Source organism: Pezoporus wallicus, unplaced genomic scaffold (genome assembly GCF_028554395.1).
Source record: "Pezoporus wallicus isolate ANWC-B61680 ecotype Strahan unplaced genomic scaffold, APGP_CSIRO_Pwel_v1 scaffold_2584, whole genome shotgun sequence".
Classification (NCBI taxonomy): domain Eukaryota; kingdom Metazoa; phylum Chordata; class Aves; order Psittaciformes; family Psittacidae; genus Pezoporus; species Pezoporus wallicus.
In genome coordinates, this window is record NW_026642851.1 from 6171057 (window position 1) to 6189833 (window position 18777).

At 39.5% G+C, this 18777-nt stretch overlaps 1 protein-coding gene across 5 annotated transcripts in view; it reads right to left on the reverse strand.

Moving 5' to 3' along the window:
* Positions 1-2811: 2811 nt before the first annotated feature.
* TRDMT1 (tRNA aspartic acid methyltransferase 1) overlaps positions 2812-18777 on the reverse strand; it is a 30084-nt gene continuing 14118 nt past the window's right edge. For 2 of the 5 annotated variants that reach the window (XM_057432696.1, XM_057432699.1), the window contains 7 exons: positions 17399-17464; positions 15840-15909; positions 14865-14948; positions 14003-14373; positions 9992-10049; positions 8873-9002; positions 2812-3529 (listed from right to left, as the gene is read on the reverse strand). In XM_057432696.1, coding sequence (XP_057288679.1) covers positions 3429-3529; positions 8873-9002; positions 9992-10049; positions 14003-14373; positions 14865-14948; positions 15840-15909; positions 17399-17464 — 880 coding nt within the window. In that variant the 3' untranslated portion in view covers positions 2812-3428. The other 3 variants (XR_008975287.1, XR_008975286.1, XM_057432698.1) reach the window with 3 other exon arrangements.

Below are 18777 nucleotides of genomic sequence, written 5' to 3' on the forward strand. Positions count from 1 at the left end.
TTTGGCCAAGGACTTTGTGAGCCTCATGCTCTGCCAGGGAGGAGGGGAAGCCGGGAGGAAGCAGAGACAGGACACCTGACCCAAACTGACCAAAGAGGTATTCCATACCACAGCACGTCATGCCCAGGATATAACGGGGAGTTAGCCGGAGGGGCTGGGAGACTGCAGGGTTGGAGGAGGCATCGGTCAGAGCTTGGTCGGTCTGAGGGGGGCGAGTTATCGGTCGGCTGGTGCTGAGGTGTTGTATTCTCTTCCCTTGTTATTTCCTTTATCATTATTATCATTGGTGGTAGCAGTAGTGATTTGTGTTATACCTTAGCTACTAAACTGTTCTTATCTCAACCCGTGGGAGTTGCATTCTTTTCGATTCTCCTCTCCGTCCCTCCGGGAGCAGGGGGAGGGCAAGAAAGGGGGGGAAGTGAGTGAACGAATTACCTGACTGGGTTTAAACCACGACAGTGGCTCAGAAAAATAACATTGCCCTTTCTGTCCCTTACTTACAAGCACCCATCATCTCTTCCTTCCTTCTCTTTAAGTGCACCTGGAGAGTTTTATGGCCACAACAGCTTCCCCAGGGGATACAGCCATTGCACAACTCCAATTCCCACACCATTCCTTAAGGATGTCTTTTACTTCTCAGCATACTGCTCACTGACACCTGCCCAAGATTTTGCTCCCTCATCACGGCTGATGAAGTTAAAGTTACCTGCTCATGAAGTTAAACTAACTGGCCAGGAAATCTACAGTTTCTGTTTTTAATAGCAAATAACAAATAAATGAATTCTGATCTAGTTAGCTCCTTCAGCTGGAATTCATCTACTGTCCCAGTTCTCCCTGAGCTCCTTTATCACAATGAAGGCAGTTACAACATATATTAGGGTTTTAGTTTCATTACACTAATATTTTGGTTCCTCTGTCTTTCTGATTTTAATTCCTACAAGTTGTTTCTACAAACCACCAACTTCTTTGATGCTTCCCATTTTCTGATTCATTCTTTTTTGAAATTAGGTTCATGAAGAGTTTCCAGGCAGCTACATTGGCTTTGTTCTTTTCTATTGATTATTCCAGCCCTATTAGCACATTCCAATTGCTTTAACATACACTAGAGTTATTTTTAGAGACTTCCATTTGCATAGTCACCCTTTACCACTAATAACCCTAAAGCCATGAATGGACATGTCTGCACAGCCTCCCTCAGATTCATTCTGTTCTGTGCTGTTGGCTTTATCAAGAGGTTTAGATCTGAGCCAAGTCCATAAATAACTTGCTGTGTATTGATGCTGTGATTACAAACATTGGCATTCTGTCACCATACAAATATAAGGAGGTAAGAGTGATCAACCTGGGTTACAAAAAGATCCATCTAGGTCAGTACCCTATCTTCAACAGTGGCCAGGAGCAGAGAGTTAGTAAATGGGTAGAGGAAGAGGCAAGCACATACAGTACCTCTCCTAGGTACTCTCTTAGCCTCCATTTATTTGCAGCTTGGGAACTTCTTCAGCCAGAAGTCTACTTACTCAGCACTCTCAAAGGATTTTAGTTCCATGGACTCATCCAGTCTTCTCCTCCTCCCTATGCTTCATCTTACATACAACACATGTACAATTAATGAGTAGTGCCACATGGTAAGCAAGATCAATAAACAGTCAAAATGCCACTCAAATACTGAGTAGAATCCCATTTCTAAGTGTCATATTTACAAACAGAATGGGATTAGTTTCTTTCAAAAAATATATACAGGGCAAACATTTGAACTAATCAGAACTACTGATTACTGCCTAGGTATCACAAAATATATCAGCACCATCAATGTGCTTTGCTTCCAAATGCCAGGTTGTAATTTAAAAAGGTTGGAGTTACAACAGCACAATGCATGGACAAAAGCACAGGACAATGAATTAAAATTCACTGTCAATATGTTTTAGAAGCAGCTAGGGAACTTTCAACTTACACTTTAATACTGCTTACTTACAAGTGGCATGCAAATCATTAAAGCATGTTTTACACATTAAGGAATTGAAAACTAATTGTTAATGGGAACATTTTACCAAATATTATTATGGTGAGGCAAAATGAACAGACTACTTACATGGTTCAGCAGAAAATAATCCCAATTTATACATAAAATTGACCTCCTTTGTTTTCATTTCAATGTTTGGATCATATTAGATAGCATCAGATCTTCCTTTTACTGTGTCTCTCCCAAGAGCAAGACCATACAGAAGCTAGTTAGGCTGATAAATCTACACAATAACCACCACATAAACAGGTAACTTTGGTTCATGACACTGTTAAAACCACACGTGTTCTTTTGCAGTTTTCTAGTAGGCACAGCCTAAAACATTAGTACTATTTTGCCGTTAAGTACTATAAGAGACTGGGTAAAGATAGAGCAAAACTCATCCTTCTCTAGAGCCTAGTCCAGAGCTCTTTTAAGAGAATCCATTCCCATTTCTCTTTTATAGCTGGAACTTCCCAGGAGGCCCAAATGCTCTTGGAGAGTAAGACAGATAGAAGTAGGTCAACCCAAGCTTTTCCTGGTTCCTGGTTTAACAGTCCAGCATGCAAATCAAGTCTGAAGAAGAAATGCACAAGAAGTGAGCACAAGACCAACCACGGCACAAAATAATGATACCAAGCTCATAGTCTTTCTCAGGTGAGAACACCTGCAGTATCTCTGTTCTCCATGATCACACATGGAGTTTTTAATTCATTTATTTATTTATGTCTTTTATGTATAGGTCCTTGTTAAAGAGCAATGAATCCTGAATAATATAAGTGAGAACAGAAACAGGCAAGTTATTGTCAAGGTTATGATAATCCTGAAATATTTTATTCAGCTGCACTTAAACAAATCATTCCAGACAAATACAGTTAGGCTCCAGAATCCTGCAAGTATTTAGAGAGGTTGATACTGAGTCTTCTTAAAAATCATATACAAAATATCAAATTTTATCATTTCATCAGCTACAAAACACCACATCAAAATTCCAGATCATATATACAATAAATCTTTTGAGAATGGATCACTGATATTTACAGATGAAGACATTTTATACATAGAACTCGGTCTTTGCACTTACTTAAAACAGCTTTGACACTTAAAGCCTTTTTACACTGTACTGCAAAGATGGTTTAGTCTTATCCATTTTCACTGAGGTACATGTAAATGCTGCTCTTTTTCATTCTGCAAACTAGAAAGGAACTTTAAATAAAGCAATCAAGTCCTGTAAATTTCCATTTAAATAAAACCCCTACAATGCAAATCCACCATAAAAGCAAGGTGTTAAAAATATATCAGAATTGTTCAAAGTGTCAGAACAGATATTTTGGTATATGTGATTTTTGTTCAGCTGCCATCAGCTTTGTCTTGAAAGACGGAAATATTTTCTGTCACCAGTCTGTACTCATCAGATTCAGGGTCTAAATTATCCAAGTAGAATGGAGATGAGTTTTGCCACCACATGTACACTGAGACTGTTTCCCAGAAGACGGTAGCATTGCTTTACTGTCACTTTGTCAGGAAAGCCTACAACAAAAACAGAGTGCAACACCATTAGTCTGGGTTTGCTCCTAGCTTTTAGTCTACTCCTTTGTTCAGGGAGCAGATCTTAATGCAGTAATCACAGACTGCAGCAGGGCTCACCCCCTCCCCCACCACTACCATTCACAAAGTTACAAAATCAAATCCCAACCAGCTCATGGGATTTGAGGGAATTACAGTTCTATGATGTGGATCAGTTCTTCCATTAGCAGCACTGCTAGCTCTCAGGTTTAACAAGAAGCCTCAGAACATTGCTCTATTGTATAACTAATGCTGAGCTCCTCTTCGTATAGTACAAAACATCCAGCAGTTGCAGGGAGGGGCAGCAGCACCTCAAACACAGCCCAACATCCATAGAAGACTGTGGCCGTGGCACAAAGAAAATGTGATGATTCTGCAGATGAACTAAACTGCATTTTTCAGTGAGCTTTATATTGTACTTCCCTTATGAGTCCCTCTAACCAACCGAGGCAAACAAATCCAATGAGTCTCACAGTGCAATGTACCAGTAGAGATGAAGCTACAAGCAAGGCTTATCCAGTGACTGGTGAAGCAGCTGAACAATTTTCCATGTAATTCAATGCTAACCCTGACAAATGCACTCAGAAATACAGACAGCATCAGAAAAGTCCTTCACATGGTAAGTGCATGGGCTGGCAAAAAGAAGGGAAGCTCAGAAAATAATTAAAATGGTCCGACTACTGTGAAAGGGCTCTGCTGTCTATTGAGCACACGGTCAAAGGTGAACAAACTTCCAAGTATGAAGAAGCTGTTCATCTGTAACTGTCATTGCTTGCACTCTTGGCTTACTCCAGCTGTGAGTTAAAGTGCCTTTAGCTTCAACCTGAGTGAAAGATGAACAGCAGTGGTGATTCAACTGTTAGGGTCATTTACCAAGCTGTTGAAACTTGATCACATTCAATTATTTGATCATTTCCCAAGAAGTAACACTTAAATCTGACTCCGAGATAATCACCACCCAGTTTAGCTTTGATGCATAGGCACACTGTGTGTAAGTAGTTATACGTGTGTCCTGAAATCTGCACAGCACTTCAGAAAAAGTCCTCTTCCAGGGATCGCTCAGGAGAGAACACGGTTGGACAGTTGCTGAGCCAGGGGGGGAAAGTTGAGGAGGAGGTGTCTGGGAGGCGTTGTTCCATCCTTCTGTGCCAGTTATTAATGCCTCAAACATGGACTACTTCGGTAAACACATCTTCCGCCAGCTCCATCCACTCTGCCCCGCCTCCTGGCACCCACATTTGGGCAACCGTTCCTGCTTTGGAACAATCACTTGCACTCCCACACACACACTTCCTTAGATGAAGTTTTTCATGTTACATCACTGAATAAGGTACAGAATCTACACATTCTAAAAGAGTACATCAAAATACCTATGTGTTTATGCATACACGTGACTTACTTATAGCCCAAGAAACTTACCAGAACCCTGAAAATTTCAGTTTCTCCTTCTGCCTCTTGGAAACTGAAAGCCTAAACTGATTTTCAGAGCTCCCATTTCCTTCTCCTCAAGGCTCCTCCATCTGCCTGCACACACTGTCTCACACCTTCTATCTTCTTGGCTCAAGAGTAGCCTGTATCAGAAGGTCAGATTTAACAACTCACACTACGCTGGCACTTCCTGCACAGCTCTCACTGCATCATTTAAGTTACGTGTGTTACTTGATGATGTAGTGGTCTTTGCAATGCACACTACCACACTGTGCTGGTTTTCCATGGGGCTGCCATTTGTTTCCTAATAGCTTACACACATCACAAATGGGAAAAATGGAAAAGGCATCCTGACATCCCCCCTCATGAAAGCAGGTCCCAGGTGCAAGAATGCTCTGATCACTTTTAATGGTATTGCTATGGGACCTACAGCAGCAACTAAGACAAATGACTGCAGTATTTCATTGACCTGCAGTGCAATTACTATTTACACATTTAGATGTTAAAAGCACAAATAAATCTGTTAAGAGCAGACAATAATTTTAACTCTGTATCTCACATACTGGAAAAGACCATCAGTTTGTTAAAATACAGAACCATTTAGAGACAATCATGTTCCTTCTGAGAATACTTTAGCTGCATCTAGAAACAGTATCTGTTACAAAGCTTCCTGATGTTCCCTTCATTTTCCACTTATAGTTTTCTCATTCTTAGCTCTTAGATCAACAATATACTTGCAGTGGGTACACCTCCAAGATTTCTGTTGTTGAAAATTTCAGCCTAAATGTTGCTGTCACTACAGAACATGGAGACAGAAATTACAGCATATTTCTCTCTGAAAATACCACACTTCACAATAATGACTTGAAATTTAACATGGAAGAAATGCTGTCAGGGAAACATCCTTTGTGTAGCCATAAATATAGCAACTCTCCAAAAGCCCACCCCATAGTTTGCAAACCCTCAGAAGATTATAGTACCTGAGATTATAGTACATAAATCCACCAAAGATTTCAATCAGCCTAAAGCTGAGTAACACCTTGGGGTTTTTAAGCACAAAGTAGGAAATGTCTTAGATTAAGCACAAAGGAAAAAAAGTCAGACTTGTGAGTCAATGCACTGGGAAAAGCTTGGTCTGCCTCTGAATCAGGAGCATATGTGAGTGGAAACCACTAGATGGGAAAAGCTTGTTTTATGTGTTCTGAAAGCTGGGGAAGTAGTATAGAGAGGCGGAGAACAGCCAGAACTGTAAAGAAGGTCCTATGATTCAGGCAGAAGGGTACTACCCTCAGAGGTGGAATCTAACCCTGTCCTTCCCTCCTCAGTTCCTGGGTCACAAAAGACAAATTTGCTAAATCAGCACTTCATAGACGGATGCTCTGGACGCTCTTCAAATTCAGGAGCATGACTTGTCTTTAGAGTTCAGTTCTGGTTTGCAAATATATTGAACCTCACAGCTGTCCCTAAAGATAGGCCCTGAACAGAGAAAGCACGGAATCATTCTAAGCACTCTGAAATAGTTAAGGTCAGGTTTCACAAACTCATCACCCATGGAATCTTCCAAACATAAATTTCTCCAGTGTCTCGGTCCCCCCCTCTGTAAAATACAAGCAATATGAACTCTACCACACCTCTAAGTGATGTTGCAAAGACTGATCTAACATTTGGAAAACACAAGCTGCATTAAAATAAATAAGCAACTTTGTGCTCAAAAGAGATCTTGAACAGCATGATTGTCAGTGCCATGGACAGTGGGATTGAGTGTGCCCTCAGCAAGTTTGCCGATGACACCAAGCTGTGTGGTTCAGTCGATACGCTGGAGGGAAGGAATGCCATCCAGAGGGTCCTTGACACGCTTGTGAGGTGGGCTGATGCCAGCCTTCTGAAGTCTAACCGTGCCAAGTGCAAGGTCCTACATCTGAGGCGGAGCAATACCAGGCACAGCTACAGGCTGGGCAGAGAAGAGATTCAGAGCAGCCCTGTGGAGAAGGACTTAGGGGTGTTGGTTGATGTGAACATGAGCCAGCTTCAGTGTGCGCTCGCAGCCCAGAAAGCCAACCGTATCCAGGGCTGCATCAAAAGGAGCGTGACCAGCAGGTCGAAGGAGGTGATCCTGCCCCTCTACTCTGCTCTCGTGAGACCTCACCTGGAGTATTGTGTGCAGTTCTGGTGTCCTCAACACAAAAAGGACATGGAACTGTTGGACCAAGTCCAGAGGAGGGCCACGAGGATGATCAGGGGACTGGAGCACCTCCTCTATGAAGACAGGCTGAGAAAGCTGGGGCTGTTCAGCCTGGAGAAGAGAAGGCTGCATGGAGACCTCCCAGCAGCCTTCCAGTATCTGAAGGGGGCTTATAAGGATGCTGGGGAGGGACTCTTCATTAGGGACTGTAGTGACAAGACAAGGGGTAACGGGTTCAAACTTTAGATGGGATATAAGGAGGAAGTTCTTTACTGTAAGGGTGGTGAAGCACTGGAATGGGTTGTTCAGGGAAGTTGTGAATGCTCCATCCCTGGCGGTGTTCAAGGCCAGGTTTGACAGAGCCTTGGGTGACATGGTTTAGTGTGAGGTGTTCCTGCCCATGGCACAGGGGTTGGAACTAGATGATCTTAAGGTCCTTTTCAACCCCAACTATTCTATGATTCTATGATAAACCTATACAAGCCCAATCCAGCCCTGTTTAGCTCATTTCTTTTCCTCAGCCTAAATCAACATAGAACAGAGCTGTGCTAAAAAAAAACAAACAACAAAACAAAACAAAAAAAACAGGCTGTCTGCAAAAAGAACAGATCTATTAAAGAAGAGAGTCAATGAAAAAAATCCTTTATGTTGGCATATAACTCAACACTGCACAGTCCTGCAAATATTCTGAAACAAATAAGCTTAGTGCTGGTAATTCTAATTGCAACCTTGCTAGCATTCTTTGAATGTAGCAATTTTGAATATTAATGTAAGGAATGAATGAGAAGACAAGCTAAAACTGCAAAAGAAAGAAATGTGTAAGGACTATTAGCACTCCTCAAAGCCCTAGGTCATCACGGAAGTCAAAGAAAAAGCATAACAAACTACTCAAGGTCAGTGGTGTCTTATTCTATGGATGCTTGTTTTGCTGAGAGACAATCACACTGATGGGATGGCAGCAGGCCAAGGTCCGCAGCAGCTAGTAACAGCTACACTTTCTTGCTTGCTTTTCTTTACAGTTCTGGTGAATTTATTTCAGGCTTAATTCTGGTTGACCTGCGTCCAATGCGCGGGTACTGCTGAGTCTCGTTCTTTGACTCCTTCGTCTTCACAATACCAGTTAGACAATGAAGTGACCAAGGGCTACGACTGCCTTTTCTAGAAAATAGAGATGACTTAAAAGATCATTAACTGAACAGTTTGGCTATTCTTGAACAAAGAAGTATCTGTATCTTCTGAATTTCCCTTTCTGTCAGCAGCTGCAAATGTGCGGAAGGGAGAAAGCAAGCAGCTCAAACACTGAGAACCACTAATAGAATTGCTAAAACTGGCAGAATATGTTGATTTACCAGTTGTCAGTAATGCTGGCTGCTGAGTAAATAGTTTGAACTTTAAACAAAGGTATTCCTTCATGCCGTTCAGTAATAGAGCATTTCTCATGCCGAAACTTTTTTCTTAGTTTATGAAGATAAACCTAACCACAGAATTTGCCTCTTATAAAATATAAAAACCTAGTGCAAATTCAGAGAAATTCAGGGTTGGCTAAATAACAACAATCATAAGAACTGAACAGTCGGGGCAGGGAGGGACAGCATGGGGGAGGGAAGCAAAATGTAAGCATGGGTTACTCCGCAGTAAAAAAAGTGCATTGGCATTTCTAAAGAATGATGTAGAAATAAGTACTTTGCAGCACGTACCAAATTCTGAAGGGAATCCATGAAGATTTGCTATTTCTCTTGGGGTGAAGTATCTAAGTTTTAGTGTTGACAATTTCATAAGTTTCTCTTCTTCTGGTAACTCCTCAATATGTTCAAATGCTGATTCAAGCTATGAAGAATATCCAAAACAACAGATATCACCAATGCAGGCCAAATATGTAAAATTTAAGTCACATCTTAACAGAGTATTTCTTTAACTATCACAGTTTGACCAAAAACAAAAAACATGTTTTGCTTGAAAGTACTACGGGTGGTGTATTTTCGCAGCCAACATCTCATCTTACGGACTTGCAAGAAATAAATCAATGTTGCCATGAGGGCATTCATCATTTCTTCCTCCAGTTGCATGCTACACCAATGCTTCATGAGGCAATAAAAGGACTAGAAACATTTGTTAATGACAGGATAGTGACTTAACATACCTCAATAGGACACCATCTACACAAATTGAGCTGTATGGATGCAGCTGTTTTAATACATTCACTTTAAGATTATTCTGAATTCCAGAGGTGCATTCTTCTTAAGCTTAGACATGCCATATATGAGTAAACAGCACAGAAGTGCTAAGCTTACTTTGTGGTGAACTTGGTATCAACAGTAGAACTTTTCAAAATTCTGTGTGTTCCCAGATAAATAATACATTTGAAATTCAAACGCATTGACTATTCAAACGATTTGACTATTTACTGGATCATACGTGCACAAAAAATGGCCCTGGATTCATGATACTGCACTGTAGTTTATCCATAGAATTAGCCATTTTTAATACCTTCACATACCCTGTGAAACCTCTGTATGACACCACAGATAATAAAATAATAGGAGCTCATTCTCCATACAGAAAGGTGCAAACATAATTTTTATCTAAATAAGCTGCTGTTTAAGTACACAAAGTAAATCAATTGGAAACTCAGATGCCACAAAGTGCAGTTTCAAAAGCTTTTTTGTTATAATATTAAGAATAAGAAAGCAGAAGGCTGAAAAAAAACCCAAGCCTTAAAATAAGTCTCAAGTTTTAAAAAAAAGAACTAGATGATCTTCAATGTCTTTTCAAATCCAAACCATTCTATGATTCTGTGAGAGTATACACATTCTTACCTGTACATCTAATGCTGTCTGCAGAACTGAGCCTGTCCCTTCTACATAGTGCCCATACCTTAAAAACAACAAGAACAAATGAGTATTTTCATCAGACCTCATAGTTCTGACAACTACAAAGATGCAGGGAGGTTGCTAAGGTTGTTTTGCTCTGATTAATAAAAAGCCTCCTGGATAGATAATGCAAAAGGCCTTGTTATTAACAATGCTATCCCATGGAGTGCAGTAGTCTCTGACCATGCTCTCTTGGAGATCAGCCTGTAATCAATGCACAAGAGTTTATTTACATTAATGCCTTATATAAGGCAACCAGGCAACTATACAAGGCCAAGGAATTCAAATGTAGTATCACCAGAAAGGGCGAGCTACATTGCACAAACCAATTTTACGCTAAGGCAAAATGCATTAAAGGTCCTAGAGGCTCAAACTGGCTCTCCATATTTGAAGGAGGACCACTAGGTGTGAGCCTCCAGCTTTTATATCACTCCATTAGGAATGAAAGGGTTCACTTGTGTTTAACATTTGGTTGTATGTGGATTTTCCACAGAGGGATGGGAGATGCCCAGGCATTTATGCAGAGCAGAAGAAAGAGACAAAAGAAAAAAACCCTAAATCCAATTGAACAGTAAGCAAACTTGCATTCTAAAACCATATGATAGCTTTTTGGATGCTTTGTGGTCAATTGCATAACAACATGTTTACCCTGCAATCTCCTCCAGGCTATCATTTAAATATAATTATGGGGTTTCAGAAACATGCTCTGCTAGTCTAACTACGATAGTGTTTGAATGTTCTGAACAGAAAAAGACTGAGTCAAGCCAACTGATGACTTCTGCACTGTGGAAGAACTTCAGGAGATCCCCTGCATTAGAGGGGTGTGGTCTACATCAATCATTTGAAGACACTCTTCTTGAGTTTCATCTGTGCATCTGTAAAGACAAGTATAAAGGTCTCTTCCTCCCACTTGGGGCCCATTCTAAAGCAAGGCCCCAGAACAATTTTTGTTTCAAGCCTTTCTAATTCCATGATGAATAAAGGAATACTCTCCCTTCCAGCACAGACACAATGACCCAGCATGGCTCAATCATGAGAATTTCTTCTTTAGCTGGAAAAGCCTATGAACAGTTCTGCCAATACCACTGAGAGCAACATTCGTTTTAAAATAAAGTGCTTGCAAATCTTCCTTAGGATCAGAACAAAAGGCCCTAAACACTGGTGCAGATTAAAACCATATGGAATAAAACCACCTTCAATTGGTTAGTTGCATTCTGAAAATTCCCTGTAACACACACAGCACTGAGGAATTCTGATCATCATCATCTTACCATATTTCAGATTAATATATCTGAGCCAAAATAAATAAATAAGGATAAATTTCAAAGTAGTATTTTAGGGTTTTATTGGGGGACAAGAATCTTTTAATAGGATCTCTGTTATAAAAAATACTCCAGTCTAAATAATTTGCACTAAAGAACCCTCCTCCCCCACCCCGAAATTCCCTCACACCCCCCCTGAAAAAAAAAAAAATCTAGTTGGTGTAAAAGTGGTTTGGGAACAGACAAGGGGTGGGGGTGGTGGGATTTTTAACACAAATGTGGGCAGATGGCCAATGTTAGCTCTATTGTTATTAATTATTATTGTAGCTGCTGACTACAGAAATATTAACATTCCTACCTTACACTCCGAACGTAATTAAAGATGGGAATTTTTGCCACAGTAAAACCCAATGCATTGATTTTCTGACATTTCATTACAATTATAATGACAGAAGCTGCCTTAAGAAATTACAATCTTCAATTTTCATCTGCCTCAAGAGCTTTTTTCACCCCCCAATTTTTGCAAGCTTTCAAAAAAAGCTTTTAATTTCAGACACATGATATATTATTTCTGGGTATACTGTGTCTTATATTATGCCTAACAAAAAGGTAATTTTCACAACACTAGAGTGTTTCTCTAATACTACAATATTTTAGAAGGTATTGCTTCTTTTGACAATAGTGTCAAGCACTTGAAAGTCCAGAATGATCGCATCTAAAGAAGTAGTTCTCATTTGCTCTGTCCTTTTAAAATGGACAATCTCCTCTCTCAACTTCAGACAGTACAAACATACTCCTAAAAGAAACCACCATGTCTATAGTCTTAAGGAACTGAACAATCATTTTCCAATTTCCTAGAAGTCCAAGGTTGGAAGGGAACACAGATTCATCTGCTCAATCCCTCATGCATCACAAGCTATTACATTTTGCCCTATACTCCACCAAAGCCTTTAGAAGACTGGTAGGACAAAGGCAGAAAGACAAAAAGCACTGATGAAAAATTGGTGAATTAGCAAGGACTGGAAAAGGCATACCCTGATTACTCTCATCACATCAACCTTGATGGAAATATTTGAAAACCAATCAGAGAAAAATTTTTCTCCCATTCTCAAAGCTGATGATCAGTATCTTAGAGGACAGACACAAGGCAGGCATTTCAGCAGAGCTGTTTCTCTGTAGTACGTGGAGTGCTGTTCCGCTCCATTCACGGTCCTCTTTCCTAAATCTCATACTTTGGAAAAACATAAAACCAGAACTCCTAGAACACATACAGCAGAAACTCACTCTTGGCCTCAGAAAGTGATCTGGATGAAGTCCGAGTTGTAATTATAATCCTTCTGTTAATGCAAAGCTATAAATGGTATGATATAAAAAGGGGGAAAAGCCTCTTAAAAAAGGGGAACAAAGGCAGTAAATCAGATTTCTACATTTTGAGCCAAGAACTACCACAGCTATCTGGCCCGGCTCCTTCCACATCAGCAGAAGTGCAACACTCACGTTCCACATCAGACTTCCCACCGCTATATAAGAAAACTCCGTATTAGCTACTCAGGAGCCTCCTTCAATGTGATTTTGATAAACATGACCACAAACTACCATGGCATATTCTAGTGAAACCACAAGTGGCCAATTTATTTTTGATGACACTCAAGGCATACAATAGATACAGAAGGGATCATTCTGGATTAAGGTTTTTATTTGACTATTCTAGTTAAGAAATAGATCCCATGAGATGCTGACTTCCCCCCAGCTCAAAAGATTGAGGGCAGAAAAGGCTTGTATCAATGGGAGCTGGGGGGGGAGGGCTTTCCTGTTACACGTATTTTGAACATTTGACATTCTCTTCTCAGCTCTTTTAAAAGTTAAAAATCAAAAAAATCTGCAGGAGCTCTATCTAATTTCTATGAATTAAAAATGGAAGTTGTCATCAGCTCTAAGTGATCAACTATGTCATTTTGTTGAAACATTCTGAGAAGTCAAAACAAAAACCCAATCTAATTTGAAAACAGCTGATCCTAACATTTCCCCAAAAGTTCCAGGCCCCAACTGGCATTTTCCAATGCAAATGCATCCAGTGGAAAAGCTCCTACAAGCTGACTGTGAGATTTCAGAACTCACCAACCTCAAGCTGTCAAACTTTAAACTGCAAGGTACAAATCAGATAACTACTAGATAGAGAAGCACTGATGTTCTGCCCCATCAAATATGATTTGTAATGCAGCAGCCTAACTGGTTTTAGGACTTATGAGCAATCCACAGCTATTCTGACCTACACAGCTGAAAAATCCAAGAAATCAATAAAATATAGAGAGGAGAGTTTTAATGAGGAATGGATCTGTCATGCATGACACTGTAACTTCAACGAGCAATATAAAGAAATTCATTAATGAATCACTACTATACCAGTCTACTGGAACCATATTTCCGCAGGGGTAATTAAGCTTTTGTGAAGGTCAACAACGAATGGCACTGTCTTCTGTGAATGCCTTTCTGGAGTGGGCACATGATGTCCTGCCAGACAGATTCTCATGCTAGTATTCCACCAGACCAGTGAGCACACTGTATAAGAGGATTTATTTTTCAGAGGCCTGGCTGGTTTTGATGAAATGACTCTCCTTGTTTTTAAGGGAAGCAAACAAAAATACATTTAAAATTTCAGGCCATGATTCAGCAAGACATTTTCTTTGCAGCTTACCCTTTTGTAAAGCATGTGGATCTGCGGCAGGTGGGTTTAACAATGTCTAATAAGAAAGCATAGCGCAACAAGGACTTTGGTGGTATGAAATACTGACTCATTTCTTCATTTTCCTCTTCCAAGAAAGCTTTAAGCATTTGAATAGAGGAATCATTGTCCTGATCATGTTTCCTTTCCATTTCTTCTACTGTTTCAAGTTTAAACAGAAAGGCCCCTTTTGGTAAACTCTTCTTGCTGCTGCAACTGGGACCAATGTTTCGATCCAGATTCTTCTCTTCAGAACACAAGGAAGAAGAAGCTTCACCCACTTTGTCAGTGACTTTGTCTTTGAGTAAGTCTTCTAGATCCTGATCTGGGAATCTCGTCAATATCTAAGAACAAATTGTGAGGAAAAAAAAAATGCATTTGATAAACAACTTGACAGCCAACTCTACAGCGAGTAAGAATTCCTTCACAGATGCTCAGAATAAAGCAAGTAACTGTTTGATGTTATTTTCACGAAGATTTAAAAAACACATTAGCACCAAGGTTTGCTGACCTACCAGCAGTGGTGTCAGGAACAACCATAAATAATTCCCTTTGAAAAAAGACTTCCAAGGGTGTGAAAAGGATAGCAGAATGAACTGCTTTCTAGCCCACTATCAGCCATTGTCCCACAACTGTTTAAACCCATCTAAGCCACTGGCATGCATTTCAGTACTTAGAAAACTCAGTATCCATGCTGAAAAAATAAGACAGAATTTCACTTTTCAGTTGATATCACTTATCTCTCTCTTCACCATTAACACACACTACTAAACTGAAAATTTAACCCTCAATCTTCATGACACAAAGCAAATTCAAGTAACGCTAACAGACTCACCTGACCAGGAGCTTGAAAGGAGAATGGTTCTTGGTGAAGCTTTGCAATTAGAAAGTATCGCAGCCTAGAATTGGGAATGCCAAGCTGTAAGCAAAATCCACAAGTCCATGTGATAAAGAGACAAAAAGCGGTCTATAGTATCATACAAGTTATCAGCCACTATATATAGTAACAGAACTATTACACACTTAATATATTTTACGATTTCATAGGTATTGGTATTAACTGATAATACCTAAACACTTACAACTTCCAGAACTAGGTTTTGTCAAGGAAACAAGTGGGCAATTATTCTTTGTACCTCATGCTTTTGACTTTGTAAATGAAGAGGAATGTAAACAAACTTTCATGACAGGTAAGAAGAAAAATTACATGCAGCACCACTTCTTGGGACAGGTAATACTTTTTTCTATAAAAAAGTAAAAAGGTGTCTCCTTGCCTTTTTGAACAGCTAACAATGAAACAAATACACCACAACTGGTTTTTAAGCTAACCTCTGTCAGCTTCTCTCAGATATATATAGCAGTTCACTGATTCCATTTAGTCTTGCACAATCTGAAATCTCCCTCAACTCTTTTCAGTTGCCAGGGAAACCTGCAAACAAAGCTCCACCTCCCACAAATAACACAGTCACATTTTCTGTGCTGGGAAATCCACAGGCATCAGCACTTCAGAAGCAATGAGGCTCCTGCAGGGAAAACCACCTTCCTGGTCACACTGTAAATTCATGCCTTCTTAAAAAATACCAAATGGTAGCACAGCAATATGGGACTAGATTCTGAACAGTAACAGCAGTATGATTATGCCAGTATAATGCTGAGAAATCAGCAGTCATGCCAAATAGCTTTCTCATCCAAGAGTATTTTCAGTTCTGGGCATGATTCTCTCTTCTAATACAACAGATCATTTTCAAATGTTCTTGGGCTCAGTGCAGTTTGAACAGTTAAATGATACTGGAGCAATTTTTGTACTCACACAGGTTGGAGATAAGAGAAATTCTTGATATGTAAATCCACATGTTGCTAGTGTTCGCAAAAGTTCATTTCTGGCAGTGAAAAGAGTCAAAAAGCAATAACTCTCTTTATACAACCTTTAGACCCTTTTTTTATCCTAAATGAAAACATATTAAATGCAACACTTTGGGTACCATGACATTCAGCACTATCAGGGAAAAACTGGGCAGAGAATTTCAGATATGAAGTCATCCACTTCTGAACTTGAGGAGACAATATACGAAGTTCAGTGTTACTGTAGCAAAAAATTGCTATTACACATTCACAGGTATCTCACAGGTATTTCAGTGCAAACAGCCCTTCAAAAAATACCCCCTTTAGAAAAGTACTTAGAGTGTGTCCACATGCAAAATAACCAGAGCGCACAACATTCTTTTTATTGTGAATTATAAAACAGGAGATTAAAACCACTACAAATAGCTCACTACTTCCCTCTGTCCACATGTATGTCATCAGCTAAGCCTAACAAAAAGGCCAACTCAAGGGATGACAAAAATTGGCTTTGATAAATGAGGTGCGACTTTATAAACTATACCAAAATCTTCTTAAAAGAGACTTATGTTTTCTATTCCATGAAGGTTGCACTAGGCTGGAACTATAGACCTATGAGCTGTACCTAGCACTGTAAGTCACATTGCACCCCAGGTGTTATTAAGAGAAAGCAAGCATCCTGACAGGGGTGTTTTCTGAACTATAACTTGTTCTAAACACTGGCCAGCAGCAAGGCATAGACTGGAGGGTCTACAGCAGCATCCTGCACCTTTAACAGAGTGTCCAGCTGCTCACAGCAGACTGCTGCACACTTAGCCAGTAAAAGAGCTGAACGTGCCTCCCAGCTGTCTGCCATATTCGTTAAGGAGCACAATATGCATGGTGGCTGCTGTCTTGGCGCTTTAAGGAATGCTATAGAAAGATCCTACTCTATTCCAGCCAGAAATGAGAAGGAAGACCACGATCCTGACTCCTACTTTGCCCACAAAAGAGGAGAATGCTCCTGCTGTCATCAGGTAACCTTATTGACAACTTTTCCACATTTCAGACAAAGGTTATATACAGTCTTCATACCATATATCTGGACACTTGGATGGCAACCCTGAATCAGTGGTAACCTACTATCAAGAAAGGTACTGAAGAAAGTCCCTATACTGTGCTGTGATTGTAACACAAGACACCATGAGCTCCTGGTCAGGGATAAAACCCCAAAACCTGAATGCTATATTTATTGTTATTTTTCTTTGAAAATTAATATTTACCCTTTCTAAAGCACACAGGATCATCAAATAAAATCAATGGAGTCAAACTGCCACAACATTTTATCTGCTTAAAGAAATAAATAGTTATTTATCAAATTCCTTTCACAATCTAAGATCTTAACTCCTAAACTAAAACGATACAGCTGCTATCTGTCCTATCTCACCTTACGCTGTTAACTTAAAGTCTAGGATATAGAAATCACACCTTCCCCTTCTAAAGAAAAATGTCCTTTATTAAAAACTAAAACCTGCATAAATTAGACTTTACCTTGCAGAAGAGGATTCAAATCCTTTAACGTTTTCTAAAAGTATGTATTTTGGAAGCTTCTGAAGTCTACACAGGAAAAAAAAAAAAAAAAAAAAAAAAAAAATCACAAAGCAGAGTAACAAGATGTAAACTACATTATATTCATTCACAGATTTGTTTAGCTACAAGAAAGATCAAAGTATTTCCACATCATGCTAGCTGCTAAAGTTTAGCATCTTTAAAGTATCTCAACTTTCAAGGTTGCCTAGCTGAAATAATTCCCAACTGAACGAAAAACACGGACTGCCGGTGATTACAAAACCCAACAAAACCCACTTATGTTCAGATGGACTGCTGTACCCTCCAGTACCCCATGCATGTACTTCTGAAAATGCTTACCACTGTTCATTTCGTAAAGTATAATCTTATTACTCAACAGGTTGAGTTTGTAATAGGAAAGATAACTGTTTGCGGTGTTTAGCCATGGAACAGAAAACTTTTGTTTTAAAGTGCTTAAACCCAAAACCAATGTCAAAATGTCACATCAGCTTTAGTGACAACACATCAGAACCAGTATTCATCTAACTGCTTTAAAAAAATACAATGTGCTTACAGCTCAAACTGCAGATATTCTGTTTTCTACACTTAACTTTCTCATTTTGATGGGGGAAGGGAAAGAAGACATCTGAGGTTTAACAAGATCAGTGCAGTGGAAATAGGCTCATTCCAAAACCAGTGTATTAAATCTCTGGAGAAAGGAACATGCCCAAACTGTACCAGTGACCATTCCAACAGTTTAGAAGCACAGATGATATAAGTCTCTGGGAACATTCCTTGACACCGATCAATTCTCTAATAAAGCTAACGTAGACATAGTATGTCTGCCACACACTGGGATCTGAAAACAGCACATAAAAACAGAATACAAATGCCACCAGAAAGTGACTTTGGACTTCCACTGGTACAAATCACAGCAGAATTTGTTTTAGTGTGTTCTTAACTGCCACTAATCACAGACATTCAAATGAATTAAGGACATAAAGTGCTTCACGAGAAACTGGGAAACGTACAAGATACTACATCAAATTTAAAAATACTCAAAACAATGCTGAAAAAAAAAACAAAACAAAAAACAAAACCCCTAAACTGAAAATAAGCAGCAGCAGCCAAATTCCCTGCAGAGGAATGGAGAACATATCCACTGGTATGCTTACCCACACATTACTGTCACCTACTTTAAATCTTATTATTAAATTAATGAATCCAGAACATAGCCTCAAATGCAAGAACTCATGCAGGATCAGCAGGTCACAAGACAAGTAATCACTATACAAAGAGTGTTTTAAGTACTTGGCAGGTATTAACACTACAAATGTTCCTGTAAAAGCAGAACTTTTTTA